Source organism: Carassius carassius, chromosome 13 (genome assembly GCF_963082965.1).
Source record: "Carassius carassius chromosome 13, fCarCar2.1, whole genome shotgun sequence".
Taxonomy (NCBI): Eukaryota; Metazoa; Chordata; class Actinopteri; order Cypriniformes; family Cyprinidae; genus Carassius; species Carassius carassius.
This window is the reverse complement of record NC_081767.1, coordinates 17,257,134-17,280,097: the sequence shown is the minus strand read 5'-3', so window position 1 is coordinate 17,280,097 and position 22,964 is coordinate 17,257,134. Positions and strand designations below refer to the sequence as shown.

Here is a 22,964-nt window from a genome sequence, read left to right as displayed (position 1 = left end):
TCTTAACTATCACTGAGGCTAAGTCAGTTTATCTAAGAGCATCTCCATTCTCCATAATCTACTTACTATCTCACATTGATAAAGATGTGTGAGCATGGACGTATTCAATTATTTCTACCATTCATGTGAGTGGTTGTCAGGTGTGTTTGAAGCTCTGTAATGGGCTAAACATGAAGCAAGCATGTTCTGTATGCTGGCTCTCGAGTCTGGGTTTTGTGCGTGTGTTTTTAGAGATAATTAACGCTCTGACCTCAGTTCTGCTGATGGTGGAGAGAGTAATGTGTGGTATCTGTCAGACAGACAGGAGTCTAAAAAGAGAAAGCTTTTGTTCGCCTTTCACACTGGCTCAGCTCTATTTAATGCGTAATTACTCATGTTAATGCAATTTTTCAATTGCAGTGTTCAAACTGCCAATTAGCCTACTGTGTCACTGGAATGCAAAACCTTTGATAAAATTAAATAATCTAATTTTTTCTTCTCATTCATTTGACCAATACTAAAAGCATTCATACAGGTTTGCTATAGGAAGAAAACAGCCAATCTTTTTCACATAGGCATACATACATGAATAAATAAATATATATATATATTTTTTCTTTTTTTTTTAACATTATATATTTTTCTTTCTGTTTTTAATGATTAGAAATTGGCTGGCTCTCATGATCGTGTTGCAAATCACACTCTTAAGATGATCTTATAGTAAGTCATACTTAAAAATTAGGCATTATTCTGTTGTAAAATAAATCAGCTTTTAGATCAACTACAAGTTAAATACTTCATTGCTGTTAGTGTTTAGGTAAGTAGACAATAAAACCACAAGACTAATATGCTTGTTGTGTTAAATCAGTGTAAAATTGCTTGAAATGCTCAAAAGATTTGTAAACACCCTAAGAAACAAATAAGGTCATCAACACACTCTGGTACTGTAGATGAGTGAATGCAATTTGGAGCAAAGCATCACAGTAGAGTTTATCTGCTTTTCATCTCTACATCCACACACACACACACACACACACACACACTCAAACCACTTTTTTCATTCTCTTTAGCTAACTTCTATGGTTCTGTTTCCAACTTCCAAGACATCTGAGCAAAAGGATGTTTCATTGCTTCCCATAGAGTGGACAACACTAATATATATGGCAAGCGTGATTTCACCAAGTACAACAGGTTCCTGGATCAACAAGGAACAACATTCCAATCAACCAATCATAATTGAGATATAACTTATTGGAAAATATCTTCATTTTTTCAAAGACACAAGGGGTATTTAAGAAATGCTACCACTTGCTCTCTCTCTCTCTCTCTCTCTAGTTGTACTGTGGTTTTGCTTTAAATTATGGGTCTTTATAATTTACATCTTATTGTACCTAATTTATCTAACTAAATGCTTAATTGACATTGAACAAAAATATAAACAGATTTAAAACTCATTCTGAAATAATGAAAGCATGGGAGTTTTGTATAGAAAACCACCAATCGAAGCAAAAGCAATAAGCAAAAAATATTCTGAGATTTTTATTTTTCCATCTTTTCCCCTTAAATGGTAGACTTTTCTTTGATTGTTAAGATGTTTCCCGAGTTTATTTATGCTTTTTCATGAAATGCTTTTTTAATTATGCTTATTTCACGAAATGCAGTTATGCCATCAGCAAACAGACCTCATCCTGTGCCTTGAAAACACTTTCATTGTCACACCAGCTTTTCATTTAATGTAAAACCTCTTTAAAAAGTCTCAGAAAAACAGAGTATGAAATGTGCAGCTATTTTTAAAGTCTGCTGAATGTCAGTTCTTCATTCTCCTAGGAGAGCAGTTTTTAAGGAGTAAAATGCAATCTTGCCAGCTTGGGATTTAACAAAAGTATATTGGTGCTAACAGACAACACACTGAGAATAGCCATTAAAGTTTTAAAGTTATGACAGAACTGTCTATTCTCAAAATGATATGTTTTAATATCTCTCAGTTGCCACCTAGTTTTGAGGCTTTACTGCCCGATCTTCACTAGAATCTCTATGTAAGGGATAAGATGGTCATCATAGCAAAATGAACCAAGACAGGGAGCAAAGGCCAAACACATTTTAATGGTCATTACACTACAGGATACTGTGACTGACCAATAATCAAGTATTCCAAAGAGTTGTGCAATTATGAGACTTATTTTCCAATATTTCACACGTCTCATACGCTGTTGACTAAAGAGTGTATTTTGTGATGCAGCAGGTTTGCATAGAGACCATAGTCATTAGTGAAAAGGAAACGGAAATAATTGATTTCCAAATTTCCAAACAAGAGTGGGATTTCACATTGAGCAGAAGGAATGAACCACAAAAACGCTTGTCTAAGGACAACAGCGAATGGGTAGATAATGAAGAGAGGCAGGCAGTGCTGTGAGGAGATGAACATGACAGCCCACTATTACCTCCAGGAGGTGTGAGAGATGTCCATCGGACCCAAGGCTGTATCCTGTCAACATCCATAGCTTTAAATCCATTTCATTTTCTCATTTCTGAACAGGCAATGGCAGCTGGCCATCCTACATGCTGTATAAGGTAGGATATCAGGAGTCAGATATAGGAGAGGACATAAGTATTAAAGGGATAGTTCACCCAAAAATTTAAATTACCCCATAATTTACTCACACTCAAGCCATCCTAGGTGTATATGACTTTCTTCTTTCAGACAAATATGATCAGATTGTACTAAAAATACAATTAAAATGTATCAATAAATGTTGCATGCTCTTGAAAGCTTAAAAATGGCAGTGAATGGTGAATTTTGATAGCCAAAAAAGTGCATCCAAAGTGATGCGTTTATGTAAGAATAATAATTATAAATTAAATCTGCAAGCAGCGATGAAAGGGCCCTCGCACTCGGGTTCACCACCACCTGGTGCCCATAGGAGGAACAGTGAACGTTGGGCCATATGCTTATAAAATAGTAAATATTTGTGCCACATTTCCTGCTGCCAACAGATGGCGCTATGATTATAACTGAATATCGACATGTAAATGTCTTCAGGCCAGGACTCTTACCACACATGCAAAGTTTCAGGCAGATCAGACAAGTCATGTTTAAGTTAGTATAAAATAAATCATTTCCTGTTGCCAGCAGGCGGCGCTATACTTATAATTGAATATTGGCCTTTAGTTGTGTTCAGGCCAGTACTCTTATAAAACATGTGATGTTTGGGTCAGATGGGGAATTGTATGCATGAGTTACAACAACTTCCTGTTTTATAGTATTAATAGCATCATTTTGCACATACTAAGTGTTGCTAGAATGTTTGAACACAATGGCATATTTTACTGTGTTGCAAATAGTGCATAAAAGTGTTAAAAATGACACTTCTTGTTGCCAGCAGGTGGTGCTATGACTATAACCAAATATGGGCATGTTGATTTATTTAGGACAGGACCCTTGTCAAACGTGTGAAGTTTGGCCCAGATCGCACATTGCTTGCCTGAGTTACAGCATCTTCCTTTTTCACTGCATTAGTAGCATGCTTTAGCACTTAGCCAGCCTATTTAACACTTGTTGATGCCTTTATTTTCTTGAAAGGAGTCCATAACAGTTTTAAAAATGCCACTTCCTTTTGCCAGCAGGTGGCACTATCATCGAATATGGGCACGTTGATGTGTTCAGGACAGGACTCTTATCAAACGTGTTCAATCTGGGGCATATTGGACACTGTATGCCTTAATTACAGTAACTTCCTAATTCACTGCAGTAATATGATACTTTAACTTTAATTTAATTTATATGATACTTTAATATGATACTTTAACTTTAATTTAATTTAATTTAATTTAACTTTAATATGATACACTACACTTTTTATCCAACACACATACTTAGCGTACACGTAAATCTTTTGCACATAATATACATGTACATACATGGAACACACTATACTACTTATATTTATATTTATATAGACATACACTTATTTATCCAAACACACATACTTAGCGTACAGTTACAATTTTTCCACATAATATACATGTACATACATAAATGCTCTTTTTAATATACCTGCCATACATTGTCAATTTGTATATTGTCAATCCTTACCCACCTATTTGTATTTTTTTGTATTTTTTATTCCTTATTGTGTTTTTTTGTTCTGTCGCTGTTATGTTGCACTGCGGAGCTCTGTCACGAAAACAAATTCCTCGTATGTGTGAACATACCTGGCAATAAAGCTCATTCTGATTCTGATTCTGATTCTGATTCTAACATTTAGCTAAGTGTTGCTAACATGTTTCAGTATGTTTTTAGCATGCTGCCAGTGTATTTATCACTTGCTGGCACTTTTTAATATGTTGCTAAGACTCCATAACATTTTTACACATGCTAGGAGTACATAACTGTCACGGCCGGGATCCAATGAGGCACGGAGATAGAACCAATTGCGAGTAAGTATTTTATTAAGGGGTAATCCAAAAAGCATAAACAGTCCAGGCAGGGGTCAATAGGAAACATCCATCCAAAACATAAACTAAACAAGAAGACAAGGCAAGGGCACGAACTTACGGACATGAATAAACAACGACTCCGTGACACATACTAAGACAGACCGGGTTATATACACAAGGAGAGACAAGCGCTAATGGGAAACTGACAGGGTGTGATGATAGGTAATTAGTGACAGCTGGGTGCAATAATTAAGCAGGGACGTGAGGAATGTGATTAATGAAGTGAAAGACACCGTGGGAAAAGAGGACATCTAATGGACACCCAGGGAACACAACCCAGACACTGTGACAATACCCCCCCCCCTCTACGGAGCGGCTCCCAGACGCTCCACGACAAGACACAACACAGAGACAAGGAGGGAGGCGGACAGGTGGAGGCTCAGGGGGAGGGACGGAGGGACAGGAAAAAAATCATGGGGAACTGATACCAGAAGTGTAGACACAAAACAGAGAGACCAGGAGGGAGGAGGACCGGAGGAGGTTTAGGGGGAGGGAGGAAGGGCCAGGCTCACAGAGGGGAACAGGCAGAAAACATAACAGAAAACAAGAAACACAAAACATTAGTCCATAAGGACATCGCGTGGTGCCCACCAGGGCGGAACAGAAGACCACCACAAACGTGTGATCAGGGCGGAAGCCCCCCCAGGGCGGAGCAGAAGACCACCACAACCGTGTGGTCAGGGCGGAAGCCCCCCAGGGCGGAGCAGAAGACCACCACATCCTTGTGGTCGAGGCCGGAGTTCCCCAGGGCGGAGCGGAAGACCACCACACCCCTGTGGTCAAGGCGGAAAACCTCCAGGGCGGAGCAGAAGACCACAACATCCTTGTGGTCGAGGCAGGAGTTCCCCAGGGCGGAGCAGAAGACCACCACCACCGTGTGGTCAGGAAGAGAGACCCCCAGGGCGGAGCAGACGTCCGTGCGGCCGGACCAACGGGACAACGAAACTCTAGTAATCCCCTGATGTTTCTACCAGAGGATCGGTGCTGGCCTGACTCTGCTCACGAAGATCATTGGTGACTGGCACTTGTTCATGAAGATCTATGGTGACTTGACTCAGTCCTTGAAAATCACCAGTGACTTGACTCTGTCCCTGGAGATCACCGGTGACTTGACTCTGTCCTTGAAGATCACCGGTGACTTGACTCTGTCCTAGACGATCACCGATGACTTGACTCTATCCTAGACGATCACCGATGACTTGACTTGCCTCTGGAAGGTCAACGGTGACTAGTCCTGACTCTGGACAGTCATCGGTGACTAGCCCTGTCTCTGGAGGGTCATCGGTGACTGGCCCTGACTCTGGAAGGACATCGGTGACTGGCCCTGACTCTGGAGGGACATCGGTGACTGGCCCTGACTCTGGAGGGTCATCGGTGACTGGCCCTGACTCTGGAGGGTCATCGGTGACTGGCCCTGACTCTGGAGGGTCATCGGTGACTGGCCCTGACTCTGGAGGGTCATCGGTGACTAGCCCTGACTCTGGAGGGTCATCGGTGACTAGCCCTGACTCTGGAGGGTCATCGGTGACTAGCCCTGACTCTGGAGGGTCATCGGTGACTAGCCCTTACTCTGGAGGGTCGACGGTGACTAACCCTGACTCTGGAAGGTCGACGGTGACTAATCCTGATGTTTCTACCAGAGGATCGGTGCTGGCCTGACTCTGCTCACTAAGATCATTGGTGACTGGCACTTGTTCATGAAGATCTATGGTGACTTGACTCAGTCCTTGAAAATCACCAGTGACTTGACTCTGTCCCTGGAGATCACCGGTGACTTGACTCTGTCCTTGAAGATCACCGGTGACTTGACTCTGTCCTAGACGATCACCGATGACTTGACTCTATCCTAGACGATCACCGATGACTTGACTTGCCTCTGGAAGGTCAACGGTGACTAGTCCTGACTCTGGACAGTCATCGGTGACTAGCCCTGTCTCTGGAGGGTCATCGGTGACTGGCCCTGACTCTGGAAGGACATCGGTGACTGGCCCTGACTCTGGAGGGACATCGGTGACTGGCCCTGACTCTGGAGGGTCATCGGTGACTGGCCCTGACTCTGGAGGGTCATCGGTGACTGGCCCTGACTCTGGAGGGTCATCGGTGACTGGCCCTGACTCTGGAGGGTCATCGGTGACTAGCCCTGACTCTGGAGGGTCATCGGTGACTAGCCCTGACTCTGGAGGGTCATCGGTGACTAGCCCTGACTCTGGAGGGTCATCGGTGACTAGCCCTTACTCTGGAGGGTCGACGGTGACTAACCCTGACTCTGGAAGGTCGACGGTGACTAACCCTGACTCTGGAGGGTCCATGAGCACCTGACTCGACTTTGGAGGGTCAACCGGAACCTGACTCGACTCTGGAAAGTCAATGGGCACCTGACTCAGCTCTGGGGGGTAAACAGGAACCTGACTCGACTCTGGAGAGTCCACTGGAACCTGACTCAACTCTGGACGGTCAACAGGAACCTGACTCGACTCCGGAGGGTCAGCTGAGACTGTAATCCCGTGCAGTGGCGCTGGGCAAGCAGCCACCTTGGGCCATGACTCTGGACAGACGGCCATCTTGTGCTGTGGTGCTGGGCTGGCGACCCTCTTGTGCTGTGGCGCTGGACCGGTGGCCAACTTGGGCCTTGGCGCTGGGTTAGCGGCCGTTTTGTGCTGTGGCGCTGGGCTGGCAGCCATCTTGTGCTGTGGCACTGGATTGGCAGCCATCTTGGGCCGTGGCTCTGGACCGGTGGCCAACTTGGGCATCGGCGCTGGGTTAGCGGCCATCTTGTGCGGTGGCACTGGGCTGGCAGCCATCTTGTGCTGTGGTGCTGGATTGGCGGCCATCTTGGGCCATGACTCTGGACAGGCGGCCATCTTGGGCCGTGGCTCTGGACCGGTGGCCGACTTGGCATCGGCGCTGGGTTAGCGGCCATTTTGTGCTGTAGTGCTGGATTGGCGGCCATCTTGGGCCATGACTCTGGACAGGCGGCCATCTTGGGCCGTGGCTCTGGACCGGTGGCCGACTTGGCATCGGCGCTGGGTTAGCGGCCATTTTGTGCTGTAGTGCTGGGTTAGCGGCCATTTTGTGCTGTAGTGCTGGGATGGTGGTCATCTTGTGTGGTGGCGCTGGATTGGCGGCCATCTTTGGCCAGGACTCTGGACGAACAACCATCTTTGGCATTGGCGCTGGGTTAGCAGCCTTCTTGTGTTGTGGTGCTGGGCTGGCGACCACCTGGTGCTGTGGTGCTGGGCTGGCGGCCATCTTGGGTTGTGGCGCTGACTCAGCAGCTGTGACGTGAACAGTCTTAGGAATCTCTAAGATCTTTGACAGCGTGGAGAAATAATCCTGCCTCTTGGCGCTGATCTAGCGGCCATCATGGGCAGTGGCGCCACCATGGTGGGCGTGCGCTTCTTCTCTCCTCTCTGTCCGCCATGGTGAGATGGTGGCTCTGACCCATTCCACACGAGCCCCGGGTCGAAGGGAGGCCATGGTTGAGAGCGATACTGAGTCTCCTCTCGACCACTCTCTCCTCGGCGACCTCCCCTGGTCCCCCGGAAAACCACCAGGTGAGTTCCCTCAAAACCGTCTCTCTCCCGCTCTGTGGCTGAGACATAGGCAGACATACCGCTGGTTCTTACTGTGACGGAGTCGTTCTGTCACGGCCGGGATTCCAATGAGGCACGGAGATAGAACCAATTGCGAGTAAGTCTTTTATTAAGGGGTAATCCAAAAAGCATAAACAGTTCAGGCAGGGGTCAATAGGAAACATCCATCCAAAACATAAACTAAACAAGAAGACAAGGCAAGGGCACGAACTGACGGACATGAATAAACAACGACTCCGTGACACATACTAAGACAGACCGGGTTATATACACAAGGAGGGACAAACGCTAATGGGAAACTGACAGGGTGTGATGATAGGTAATTAGTGATAGCTGGGTGCAATAATTAAGCAGGGACGTGAGGAATGTGATTAATGAAGTGAAAGACACCGTGGGAAAAGAGGACATCTAGTGGACACCCAGGGAACACAACCCAGACACTGTGACAATAACATTGTTACAAATGACACTTCCTGTTGCCAGTAGATGGCACTATGATTATAACGGAGTACGGGCATGTTGATGTGTTCAGTACAGGACTCTTGTCAAATGTCTGAAGTTTGGGGCATATCGGACGTTGCTAGCCTGAGTTACAGCAACTTCCTTATTCAATGCATTAGTTGCATGCTTTGAAACTTAGCTAAATGTTGATAGCATGTTTTATTATGTTTCTAGAATTTTGCCAGCCTATTTAACTCTTTTTGACAGGTTTTAATTTGTCCCTAGGAGTCCATAACAGTGTTGACATTGTCACTTCCTGTTACCAGCAGGTGGCGCTATGACTATAACTGAATTTGGTCATGGGTGTTTGTTTGGAACAAAACACCTATCACACGTGTGAAGTTTGGGGAAGATCAGACATTGCTTGCCTGGGTTACAGCAACTTCCTTTTTCACTACATTATTAGCATGCTTTAGCACTTAGCTAAGTGTTGCTAGCATGTATTAGTATGTATCTAGTATGTTTCCAGCCTATTTAACACTTGTTTACACTTTTTAATATGTTCCTAGGAGTCTGTAACAGTGTTAACCATGTCACTTCCTGTTACCAGCAGGTGGCACTATGACTATAACTGAATTTGGTCATGGGTGTTTGTTCAGGACAGAACACCAATCACACGTGTGAAGTTTGGGGAATATGGGACATTGCTTGCCTTAGTTACAGCAACTTCCTTTTTCACTGCCTTAGTAGAATGCTTTAACACTTAGCTAAGTGTTGCTAGAATGTTTTATGTTTCTATCATGTTGCCAGCCTATTTAACACTTTTTGACACTTTTTTATTTGTTCCTAAGAGTCCATAACAGTGTTAACCTTGTCACTTCCTGTTACCAGCAGGTGGCGCTATGACTATAACTGAATTTGGTCATGGGTGTTTGTTCAGAACAGAACACCTATCACACGTGTGAAGTTTGGGGAAGATTGGACATTGCTTGCCTGAGTTACAGCAACTTCCTTTTTCACTACATTAGTAGCATGCTTTAGCACTTAGCTAAGTGTTGCTAGCATGTATTAGTATGCATCTAGTATGTTGCCAGCCTATTTAACACTTGTTGATGCTTAATAATATGTTCCTAGGAGTCCATAACAGTGTTAACCTTGTCACTTCCTGTTACCAGCAGGTGGCGCTATGACTCTAACTGAATTTGGTCATGGGTGTTTGTTCAGGACAGAACACCTATCACACGTGTGAAGTTTGGGGAAGATCGGACATTGCTTGCCTGAGTTAAAGCAACTTCCTTTTTCACTACATTAGTAGCATGCTTTAGCACTTAGCTAAGTGTTGCTAGCATGTATTAGTATGCATCTAGTATGTTGCCAGCCTATTTAACACTTGTTTACACTTTTTAATTTGTTCCTAGGAGTCCATAACAGTGTTAACCTTGTCACTTCCTGTTACCAGCAGGTGGTGCTGGTGGGTGTTTGTTCAGGACAGAACACCTATCACACGTGTGAAGTTTGGGGAAGATCGGACATTGCTTGCCTGAGTTAAAGCAACTTCCTTTTTCACTACATTAGTAGAATGCTTTATCATTTAGCTAAGTGTTGCTAGCATGTATTAGTATGTATCTAGCATTTTGCCAGCCTATTTAACACTTGTTGATGTTTTTTTTTTATATGTTCCTAGGAGTCCATAGCAGTGTTAACCTTGTCACTTCCTGTTACCAGCAGGTGGCGCTATGACTATTACTGAATTTGGTCATGGGTGTTTGTTCAGGACAGAACACCTATCACACGTGTGAACTTTGGGGAAGATCGGACTTTGCTTGCCTGAGTTACAGCAACTTCCTGTTTCACGACGAAACATCAAACTTTGTCAGGTCGCCAGGGACACACCCCTTGACGAAAACATCTCGGTTACGTATGTAACCTTGGTTCCCTGAATAGGGAACGAGATGCTGCGGTGACATCACCACTATGGGAACACCTTCGGTGTGACGAATGTCTGAAGCCCTATACCATCCCGCCAATCCTATTGGCCAGATAGCGCGTGGCACCGCCCATGCATGCGTATGCATATATATACCTGGTGCAGCGCGCCATTACACTCAGATTTCATGACTGAAGAAGAATGCTATCAAGGTACGGCACGGCCAGAACCGCAGCATCTCGTTCCCTATTCAGGGAACCAAGGTTACATACGTAACCGAGATGTTCCCTTTAATAGGTCACTTCAATGCTGCGGTGACGTCACCACTATGGGAACGCTATACCATAACGCCTGACATACCTGATAGCTGGGATCCAAGGAAGCATCTGCTCAAGCGGAGAGAACCCGGGAGCCAGGAGCCATCCTCACATCCAGACTGTAAGTCTTGATAAAAGTGCTCGGTGAGGACCAGCCTGCCGCAGCACAGATATCATCCGTAGAAGATCCACTGAGAAAGGCTTGAGAAGAAGCCACTGCTCTCGTGGACTGACCTTTTACTCCTAAGGGCGAAGCGAGCCCGCGCGCCTCATAGGCTAAATATATTGCCTCCACCAGCCAATGGGACATGCGTTGTTTGTAACCGCATGGCCTTTATTCCTTTGTCTAAACAGACAAACAGCTGGTCAGACTCAACCATGGGGCAGTACGATCCAAATAAGTCTTAAGCTCTCACAGGGCAAAGACTTAGATCTCCAGACTTCGCCACAGCAGGGGATAAAGCCCCCAGGACCACCTGCTGAAAGCGAAAGGGATAGATGCGACCTTAGGGACATAATTAGGCCTTGGTCGCAACAACACTTTCACAGAGCCCGGTGCAAACTCCATGCACGAGGATGAGACAGAAAAAGCCTGAAAATCCCCAACTCCCTTAAGAGAGGATAAAGCCATAAGAAGTGTTATAAAAGTCAGGATTTATCCGGAAAACAATTCCCAAGGGCTCAAACAGATGCCCTGGTAAACTATGCAACACAATGGAAAAACCATGAAGGAACTCGCACGGGGCGGAAAGGCCTCAGCCGTCGCGCACCCTGTATGAACGAGAAACCAGTGGATGACGGCCCACTGAGGCACCATTTATATATTTGTGGTAAGCTGAATGGCTGCCACGTAAACCTTTAGGGTAGCTGGTGTCACTCCATCCGAAAACGTTCCTGAAGGAACTCCAGTACTGACGCCACCGGGCAGTAAACTGGATCTAGAATTCAGTATAGTCTCGGTAGTTTCAGCAGAAAGACCGGGACATATTAACTAACTCCGCTCAAAGGCCACGCCCACAGATTCCATAGATCTGGCCTCGGGTGCCAAATCAGTCACTGTGCTTGTGATAATAAATCCTGTCTGAGGGGAATCTCCCATGGAGAGCCCTCTAACAGATTGATCAGATCCACAAACCATGGCTATGTGTGTGCCACCGCGGAGCCACCAGCAGCAGCTGTTCCAGCCTGCCGACTCGTATTCTGCATAATACCGCCGAAATCAGACGGATTGGGGAAAAACGCATACAAACTGGTCCTGGGCCAGTTGTGGGCTACTGCATCCAAGCCCAGGGGAGCTGGAGGGCATAGGGAGAACCAAAGCGGGCAATGCGTAGTCCTGTTCGATGCAAATAAATCCACTTCGCTTCCCCGAAAATCTGCCATAAGAGACTCACCGTTTGGGAGTGCAATCCCCACTCCGCTTGCTCCACAGTCTGCCTGGATAGCAAATTCACTCCGAAGTCCAACGTCCGGGGACATGAACAGCTCGGATCGATAGAATTTTGTTCTGAAACCAAAAGAACATGTCTCGCCAGCCTGCACAGGCTGAGCATAATCCTCTCTGATGATTCAGGTATGACACAACCGCTGTGTTGTCTGATCTGAGCAGCACATGACGGCCGATCAGCAGATTCGAGAAATACTGGAGAGCCAGAAAAAAAAACGCCAGTAATCCCAACCTGTTTATGTGCCAACTCCCTTGACAAACAGCTCCCCAGTTGGTCAAAGACGCATCCGTCGTGACAGTCTCTCGGGAAGCGCAAATCCCCAGCCAAACTCCGGTCAGGAGAATTCGGTTGACATACATAGTTTTAGCGACATCACACACCGCCGTGTCACCGGAATCGTCCGATGCGGAAGACAACGGGGTGAAACATTACATCTTTGCGTCCACCACTGAAAAGAGCGCATGTGAAGTAATCCCAGACGAGTAACAGGGAATGCCGTTGCCATAAGACCTAAGTCTGAGGCACAAACTCACTGTCACTGCGCGACCCGCTCTGAAGCGCCGCACGCATGATGCAATCGACTGAGCGCGCGGGAGAGAAAGCTTCGCTGTTATCACGCGAGAGTCCAACTCTAATCCCAGAAGGTTATCCGTTGAGAGGGGATTAAAACACTTCTCTTGAATTTCATGCGTAAGCCCAGGCTGTTAAATGATTCAGCACAAGATCCCCATGAGAGTGTGCTTGAGTCTGCGATTGAGCTAACATCAGCCAATCGCCTAAAATAGTTCAAACATGAACGCCCTGGAGCCGCAACGGGGCCAGAGCTCCATCCATGCACTTTGAGAAGTACTGATACGCTTTGCCCTCTAAAGCGAATCTGAGGAACTTCCTGAGTCTCCTGATGATCATCAAAATCTTGAATTTTCTCGGCCTGAGTGCAAGATTCAATGTGTAAATCCAGAATGGGTCGTAATCCGCCGTGTTTTTTTTTTTTTTTTTTACCACAAAATAACGGCTGTAAAAACCCCGCCTCCATCTGAGAGGGGTGTACTTACTCTATAGCCCCTTTGCTCAGCAGAGTTGACATCTCCTGTCGCAGCACCACTATTTTCATCGGTTTCACCACCGTGGAAAGAATTCTGCGGAAAGGAGGCGGGCCTTATTGAAACTGAATGGTGTATCCGTGACAAATCGTGCGTAACACCCATAGAGAAATGTCGGGCAAGCGTTCACACATGGCCCGAGACCATACTAGCGGTCTCAAAATTTCCGTTTCCTGCAACGCTGTCATACATGTTAAAATGTCCGGGCACGAAAAGCTCGTGGCGTTCGTGCACAGGGGAAGTGTATGCATAAGAGCTGTTGCGTCTCATTGTGTATAATCCTGAAACGTGTCCACGGCAGGAATTAGGCCAACAGATTGAACATCGGGCTCTGCCGCTAGCGAAAAGTGGCGGCTGTGCGAGCCGTCATAAATGGGTCGTCTGTGCAGGACCCTTGAATCGCCCCTCGAATTCTGAAAGCTGGATTGCGCAGAGTGTCTGAGGAAACGTTTGGCATTACAGCTCAATCCAATGCTGCTCGAAGCACTGTTTGCTGCGAGGCAGTCAATGTAGAGTTTGGGGACTGCAGTGAGAGGGTTAGATGTGCATTAGCAATCCAACAGCACTCTCTGGTGGAGGGCACAGTCCCTGGCAAACATTAAGGAAAACGCATGCGTCAAACTCGCTGCGTTTCGTTGTGTATAATCCTGAAGCGTAACCACTGCAGGATTTAATCCAACAAGATAAACATCGGGCCACGCCGCTAGCGAGAACGCAGCAGCTGTGTGAGCCGTATACACTGGCCATGTTTGCCAGCCTCCGCGCCGTCCCTCAAACTCTGAAGGCTGGATTGTGCAGAGTGTCTGAGGGGGCGCTCAAATGATAGCTCAGTTCAATGACGCTCGAGGTGCCCTTGCTGCGAGACAGTCAAATGTTAGAGTGTGGAAACTGCAGCGAGAGGATTAGATGTGCATTAGCAGTCCAACAGAGCTCTCTGGAGGCGGGCACAGTCCCTGGCAAACATGAAGGAAAAACGCATGCGTCACACTCGCTGCGTTTCGTTGTGTATAATCCTGAAGCATATCCACGGCAGGATTTAATCCAACAAGATAAACATCGGGCCACGCCGCTAGCGAGAACGCGGCGGCTGTGTGAGCCGTCATACACCGGCCATCTTTGCCAGCCTCCGTGTGGAGCCGTAATCCACCATGCGAGTAGCCACATAAATAGCTCACTGAGGAAGAAGAGGCGCGTTTCTCCTGTCCGCTCGGAGGGAGAGACCCGCATATGCCGGCCAGAGCCTACTCAGAGTTCGAGGCCGCAGCTCGGACAAACATAGTTTGAAGAGCAAAACTGCTGATTAACGCGCTCGAGTGGGGGAGAGCGAGCACATGGAACTCCAGTGCATCACTGTATTCATAGTCAAGCCGCACATATCGCCCCTAACCCACACCTCGTGCAGGCCCTCGGCGACCGCAGAAGCGAAACGGTGGGGGTTAGACGCGAGGCGACTTAAGAAATACACTCCAGAGCGCAGATACTTTCTTATATATATATGTATATATAATTTTTTTTTTTTTTTTTTTACTGTAGCCGTAGGCTATCAAGGAGAGAACCTGTAAAGAGGCTGCAACGAACCTCTCATAAGTGCCTCCTCGTGATAACCCATCATACGGCTCTTACCTTTTGTTGACTCATCGCGTCCGCGGAGAGGAGAATACTACTCGTGACGATCGCTGTTGAACGCGAGATAATAGGGCACAGAAGATTCGCTTCGTTACTGAAGGAATGAAATCTGAGTGAAATGGCGCGCGGCACCAGGTATATATATGCGTACGCATGCATGGGCAGTGCCACGCACTATTTGGCCAATAGGATTGGCGGGATGGTATAGGGCTTCAGACATTCGTCACACCGAAGGTGTTCCCATAGTGGTGACGTCACCGCAGCATTGAAGTGACCTATGAAAGGGAACTCAAAACCTCAATTTAACATCACAAAGGTCTTATGATGACCCTCACCAAATTTTAAGATAATCCGATTAAAACTGTAGGAGGAGTTAGTCAAAGTACGAGGCATGGAAATGGCAAAAACTGCACAAAAATCATACAGGAAATTCAAAATAACTTACTTCCTGTTGAGTTTTGGATTTTGAGACTTTTTGTAGGTAATGGTGTGTTACATGTGTGTACCGATTTTCATGAATGTACGTGAAACACAGCTCGAGGGGTATTCCGTTGAAATTTAACAGGTGGCGCTATCGAGCCATTTTGCCACACCCACTTCTGAAACCTATATCAGATGTAAATTTTCGCCAGTCCTGATGCGTGTGCAAAGTTTCGTGAGTTTTGTAGCATGTTTAGGCCCTCAAAAATGTGATTCATTTAGGAGAAGAAGAAGAAGAAGAAGAAGAAGAAGAAGAATAAACGGAGCAATTCCAATAGGGTCCTCGCACTGCAGTGCTCGGCCCTAAAAATTAAAAAAAGAAGCACAGAGGAGTGAACAAAAAAAAACACTGGTCACAAATTAGGATTTGAAAATAAAAATGTCTGATGATTTCAATAAGTCAAGAGGAGATTGTAAACAAAACATGGTTCTCGCGAGACTACCATATTCTCTTATTTTGGGCTTCAAAATCTTTAATACCATTAATTGCAATTATAAAGCTTGGAAGAGCCAGGACAATTTTTAATGTAACTCCGATTGCATTTGAAAAAAAGAGAGTTATATACACTGACTGTAGATTGGCTTGAGGGTGAGTAAAACGTGGTAATTTGTGGGTGAACTATCCCTGCAACCCTGACCTCTCTGATTATAACAACCATTCTGAACTCCTGAAATAAGACTCAAACACCCTCAAACCATATCAAAATGGGATACTTCATACATAGTCTCAATTTGTGACAGAACAGTAATTTGGAAAATAAAATTAGGTTCTTAAACCAAATGGAATAGTATTTCATGGTTATTTACCACTAAGATTAATGATTGTTTAAATGGCTATTGAACAATATTTTTTCTGAAATTAATGAAGCTGAAACTTTTTAAAGTGAGTGACTGAAGTGAGTGAAAGTTTTATTAACAACAATAACCATAAAAGACAAACCCTAGAGTAGTCAAGCAATTATAAATAAATAAACACATAGACACATGCATACATAGACCAATAAAAATATATTTATTTACTGAATGGATGTGAAAGTTCACAAGGGTAATATAGGATTTTAGAGGAAATTATTATTATATTTTGTTTTTCAAAAGGTTGAGAAATGAATAAATAAAATCAGCACTGTAAAGAAGCAAAAAATCTTGCTGAAACTTTAATATTCATTTACAACACATTAGCAGAAATCTAACATTAAAGGGATAGAAGACATTTTGAAAAATGTCTCAAAATAATGCTGTTTTGATCAATACAATAAAAGTAAATAGTAACCCAAACGGATTGGTTTGCATCATTCTTCAAAATTCCAACAGAAAAAATAAATTCAGGTTTGGAATGACATGAGATTGAATAAATGAATAATTTTTGGTGTGTGTGTGTGTGGTGGGGGGGGGGGGGGGTGAATTATCCCTTTAAGAGACATTTATATCTTTGAAGAATGCAATAATGTACAACTAACCAGCAAAATTACAAAGTGAGACACATGTGTCTAAATGTTGTGTCTTGATGTCTTGATGCAAGTATGGGTGCTTGTCTTGGCGCTTCTTGTTTTCTTCGCCTTAGTGCTGCAGCTGGAGGTCAGGTGACTCTGAGCTCTCATGCAGTTAATAAGACCCCAGAGACAAGCAGTTTGCAGCAAAATACTGATACACAAAGACAGAGAGAGGCAGAGAGAGATTTGATGAAGTATGAAACAATGTTGACTCAATGAAAACTGCAGTTAACAGATGTTAAATAAACCCAGACTGTATGTGTACAAGCATGTGTGATTGGAAATCTGATCTAAAAAAAATAGTCTGTGAAGTACAATATGAAAGAAATCAAAATGTTGAGAATGAGCCACATGCAATATAATTCAGTCCAATTTTAACATTGACTGCAACATCTTATAAAGCAAAATCAAAAATATGTTGGAATGAACTATGTTGGAAAAACTTGGTAGCTAGAGCTCTAGTTTGTTATGTGGCTAAAATAAAATTAATGGGTTTACTTTTGACCCAACAGCCTCCCTTGTGATAAATGAGAACTATAGCAACCCTAATAACAAAAAAGTATAAGAAATTGGACCTTTTTACATTTACATTTACATTTTTTTTTTTTTTTTACATTTCCAAGGGGTTGTAATGCTTTTGAAAGAAGTCTCTTTTAATGTATGCCATTTAAAAAAGTGATGTTAATGTTAAAAACATTAATAAAAATATATATTTTTATTTTATTTTACAATTAGTTTTCTATTTTAAATCATTTTAAAATGTAATTTATCCATGTGGGGAATTTATGGACTGTCACATTGTCTTTCAGAAATCATTCTGATATGCTAATATGCTAGTAAAAGTTTAACAGTAAGTACTAACTTTTTGTTAAACCCTGTACATGCTACAGGGACCTTCATTCTTATCCAGGGATGTTAAAGGTGTTTAATGAAACTTTTGGGTGAATCTCTTCACTGTGACCTTTCAGTCTGATCTCCTGCTTTGAGATCTTCGCAGAGAAGCTCTTCATTCCTTCCCTATAAATCCCTGAAAAGGTCAGCCATGACAAATGAACAAAACCACACCAGAAGAAAAATTTGTTGTTTTATTATTTATTTATTTTTTATTTGCCTCTCCTACATCTTTGTTTCCTCAGTACAGAAACAGTATAGATCATTTTCTGTTTGCCTGTTCTATATTCATGCTACAGGACCCTTTTCAAAGGTACTATTGTTGCCCCAATACCTATTAAACCTCTGTGATTCTGTATGTGATCCTGTTTGACTAAGATGGACTTGGTTTGGAGCTGGTTTAATACGAATTCCAACTTTACTGAGGTAACATAGTAAGGTTTTGACGCAAGTTCCAGCTGTAGATGCAGTATTTTTAGTCAGCAGTTCTCATACGAGATTGGTGATGAATGGTTGAAAGTTACTGTGAAGAGAAAATAAATACCTAGTCTAATGGGTCTCCAGGGTTTCTACTGTGGCACTAAACATAAAGACACAATGAAGCCTACTGGCCTCCGATGTTTACCATGAGTGAGCATGTATGAGTGCGTGTAATGAGAGCAGTAACAGAAAGTTTCCTCCCGAGCAGCTCCCTGTCAGGCCTGTACAATGAAGTCATGATGGACATGCAGAGCTATAAGTATAACTTCTAGAAACCCAATCCTCTTCTATCTGCTGCTCACTCATACACTGTATGTTGCATCAGTACGCTCTCCTGCACTTTTAATGCTGTCCTGATGGGCTGTCAACAACACAGAGATCACTATCATCACAGACAGGGTAGAGAGAGAGAGAAGCGTAGATGTGTAGAATGCAGTAGAAATCAAGAGAAACATTGGATCTGAGCAACAAAGATAATTTTTTTTTATTATTATTGAAAACAAGTAATAACGATGAGAACCTTGATTAGAATTTAGTTTAAGAGCAGGTGTTAACATATTATAACTATTTTTAAAGATTTAAAATATATAGAAGTATTATAATTATTATTAGAGATGCACAATATAGTTGTACCATATATATAAGATACATTACAGAAAATGTGATATTTTTATGTTGAATATTTAATGTTATATTTAATTTGAAGTTAATCTTCCAAACACTAACTTAAAATTGAATAACAAATGTATTCATTATATTACATATAATGTAATAATGTAATTATAATGTTTTATTTTTAATTTATTTAGAAAAAATAGTATATATATATATATATATATATATTTATAAAACATATGTTATATATATACATATCTGTATAGCTGTTCAATGGCTATCATCTCAGATAATAAGATAAATGCAACGTAAGTGGATATTCTAAAACAAATAAGAACTGATCCTATTTTCTTTCCAAATACACCTTACTGATATTATTGTGCATTCATAATTCTTTCATCTAAATATAATAACTTGCCAGAAGTCCAGTTTTTCAACTCCACCCATCCAATCTTCTTTCATAAAACCACATCCCGTTCAACCTCCTGTCACTTCTCACATTCCAATCAATTCCCAATAGATAAAATCAACTCATGGACTATATTTTGTTTTTCTAATTGTATATCCTGTTTACTTGGAAATTTACATTCATTTTCATATGTACTGTATGTGTATGAAAATGTACATTTGTTGAACTCTGTGAATTTAAATAGACTGTCAGAAAAAAAATAGTATGAAGATTAGGGTTAGGGTTATATCAGCTTGTCACAGTAGCAGTATCGATAAAGGGACAACTATGTACCATATCTACCCCCTTAAATATGCATATTAGCACCTATGTATGCAATCTTATAAGGCACTACTATGAACAATATAACATGTCAGTTTGAGGGTGCTGCCTCAGTGACAAAACTATACAATTAACCCTAGATGTAAAATTAGAAGTGTAGTGTAAAGACTGACCAGTAGATCTAAATAGCACAAACTGACCTCTTGACTACAGACCAAACAACAAAGCTGAAGTGTTTGTTATGTTGCAGGAACATGAAGCAATGCATTTTATTATTATTATTATTATAATTATTATTTTTATTATTATTTGTAAATTATTTAAAAATAGAATTCATCGAAACCTAAAAGCCATCATCATTGCAGGGTAACGATGTAATAATTTGGTAAACCTAAAGCCTTGTATGACCGGTTCTTCAAGGTTCGGTGTATGATGTGCTGATTCAGGACATCAGGTGAAAGACACCCATGTGGCCCACACATCATCTGCATTTAGAAACTTTGAAACTTCAATTAGGCTCAGAAAGCACTGACACCAGCACATACTCACACACACAAGCAAAGCACATCCCACCAGGATCCAGAACACGTGCAGCAGAGTAGGTATAAAATACCCTGAAATCACTGAAAATATTGCATCAAATCAAGCAACAACACATACTGAAAAATGATCAGATAATCAGAGAAAAAACACCTGCAATTATGCTAACAAGGAGAGGGAAAACACTCCAAAGAATCACCGGTCTGGAAATTCTCTGCATGTAATGAAACATCAATCTGAGAACTGTGCTTGCTAGAGTTTAAATATGAAATAGCATTATGGTTTGTTTGTCCCAAGGAACTCAGAGCTAACAAAGTGAGCTTTGTTAACAAAGATGAACAGAGCAAGGAGATCAAGAGTGGGTCAAATCCAAATATAAAACTGATTAAATGCTCTGATCTATGATGAACAGTAGCATCCTTTATGTGATGAACTGTGACAAATATATGCCTGGACCACCACAATTCAAGCCAAAGCTTCACCCAACTACTACAGATATTCTTAAAACTGATCTCAGAAGGGTTTGAGAGGATCCAATCCATTCCAGCTAGAGAAAAAGCCACAGGTGAAGGCATCTGTAAAAGGAAGAAATGGAAATGAAGTAAAGTGCTTAAGGAGGGAGAGAGAGAGACGTACCGGTACTTCATGCCAGTGAGCTTGCCAGTGGACTCTTTAAGGGAGATGTGGTGGCGTGGGTAGAAAGAACCAAAGCTCCGGGCAATGATGGCAACTGTGCGGAACTTCGCCCTTGCAGCGTTCACCACATTGGGGCTGGTGGCGTTCGTTTTTCCATGGTCCCCATTCCGACCTTTCAGATTGTGGTCAGTGCAAGCGATTGAGACCTGCATGCTGGATGTGGAGGATGTAGAAGATGCAGTCTACAACACAGAAAGGACACACTGAGGGTTCATGCGGGGGTCACAGTCCCGACCTTCCTCCCTGATCCCGTCCTGTGGATACCGTCAAAGCAGCAGCAAAGAGACTGCATCAATTATTAAACACAAGGAAAAAGGAGATGTCTGCACAGTCCAAAAGTTGCGCTGCACCTTGTCCAAGACGTTCCCTTGTGGAAAAGATAACTGTCAAAGCTGCATCTGGGTCAGCGAGCCACAGAATGAGAGCTGCTGAACTATCCAGAGGAGGAGAGGAGATTCCCGCAGCACTGAGAGGATCCTCGCATGGTCAGCCACAAAAAGCCCGCTTGCTGAAGGGGGGAGGAGAGGAGGAGGAAAGGAGGGAGGGATGTCAAGACTGGACAGCATAAATCCACTGCTCTGCTGACACTTCTCCTCTCTTCTGAGGTTTCCTCTTTTCTTACACTCTTTCCCACATGCACATACACTCACTTCCTCCAGCTTCCTCCTTTTCTTTTTAGATGGTTTTATGTTCTCTTTTTTTTGTGAGCTCAGCAGTGGTGCTTCATCTGCGCTACAGCTCTTGGGGAGTCTGTTTAAAGCGCTCTCTCCCTCCCTTTATCTGCCTCACTCTCTTTCTTTTCCAGCATAATCGCACTCTTGCTCTACTGCTGTGGTGCGTAATGTCTGTGACATGCACCAAACACAATGCTTCACACACCTGTGCACATATACACTCAACACTCTTTCAGTGCTAAGCCTGAAACCAATAAATGCTAAACTAAAAGCTGTTAAAACATAATTTGAAGGATATCAGTAAGTTAAAAACATATAATTAAGCCCTTCAAAGAAGTGTTTTATTTCTGTTTAAAAAACAATCTTCTATCACAGCTAAACATCTAAAAACAACTACAAGTTCAGTATATAATAATTATAATTCATTACATTTATATAGCATTTTTCTGGGCACTCAGAGTGCTTTACATAGAAGGGGGTAATCTCCTCGTGCACCACCAGTGTGCAGCATCCACCTGGATGATGCGATTGCAGCCATATTGTGCCAGAGTGCCCACCACACACCATCTTATTGATGGAGAGGAGACAGGGTGATGAAGCCAATCAGCAGATATGGGGATGGTTAGGAGGCCATGGTGGTCAGAGGCCAATAGGCGAATTTGGCCAGGATACACCCCTACTCTTTTTCGAAGGACATACTGGGATTTTTTGACCACAGAGAGTCAGGACCTTGGTTTAACATCTCATCCGAAAGACGGTGCTTTTTGTCAGTATAGTGTCCCCATCACTACACTGGGGCGTTAGGAGCCACACAGACCACAGGCTGAGCACCCCCTGCCGGCCTCACTAACACCTCTTCCAACAGCAACCTAGTTTTCCCAGGAGGTCTCCCATCAAGTAAGATGTTGGTGGGCTGATTACAACACAAAGTGTACCAATGTGGCTCTATCAAAACTGGTTTGTTTGAAGATCCCCACCAGCAACACTGACTCCACCAATAAAGTCAGAAAAAATTGTGTTGTTATCGGTTTATGACCAATGGGAGGTTTGCTTAGGAAACCTGATTGAAAAAATTGCAGAATGTGTAATGAATAGTATATCCAAAACCAAAATACAAATGCCTTTACCAGTCGAAGTACCAACTGCTCCTCAACATCTAAAGACACATCTTTTTCGCTAGCACTTGACCTACTAATATTAGCACTTTCCTTTTCTAATCTATTTTATTCTATTCTATTCTTTAAAATAAAAAACAAAAAACACCATAGCTATGTGTACTGCGCTGAGACTCATCATGGCACTTATATACTGTTGTTGATCTCTCGTTGGTCTGATTGCTTCTATTTTTCTCATTTGTAAGTCGCTTTGGATAAAAGCATCTGCTAAATGAATAAATGTTAAATGTAATGCTAAATAATCAGATTGACACAAGAAAGG

General features: G+C 43.1%; 1 protein-coding gene across 1 annotated transcript in view; it reads right to left on the bottom strand.

Moving 5' to 3' along the window:
* The window catches only part of LOC132156004 (voltage-gated potassium channel subunit beta-1), a 141,523-nt gene extending 120,046 nt beyond the window's left edge, over nt 1-21,477 (bottom strand). Inside the window, exon 1 of the mRNA XM_059564808.1 lies at nt 20,794-21,477. Coding sequence (XP_059420791.1) covers nt 20,794-21,005 — 212 coding nt within the window. The 5' untranslated portion in view covers nt 21,006-21,477. The remainder of the gene's footprint in view (nt 1-20,793) is intronic.
* Nucleotides 21,478-22,964: the final 1,487 nt, after the last annotated feature.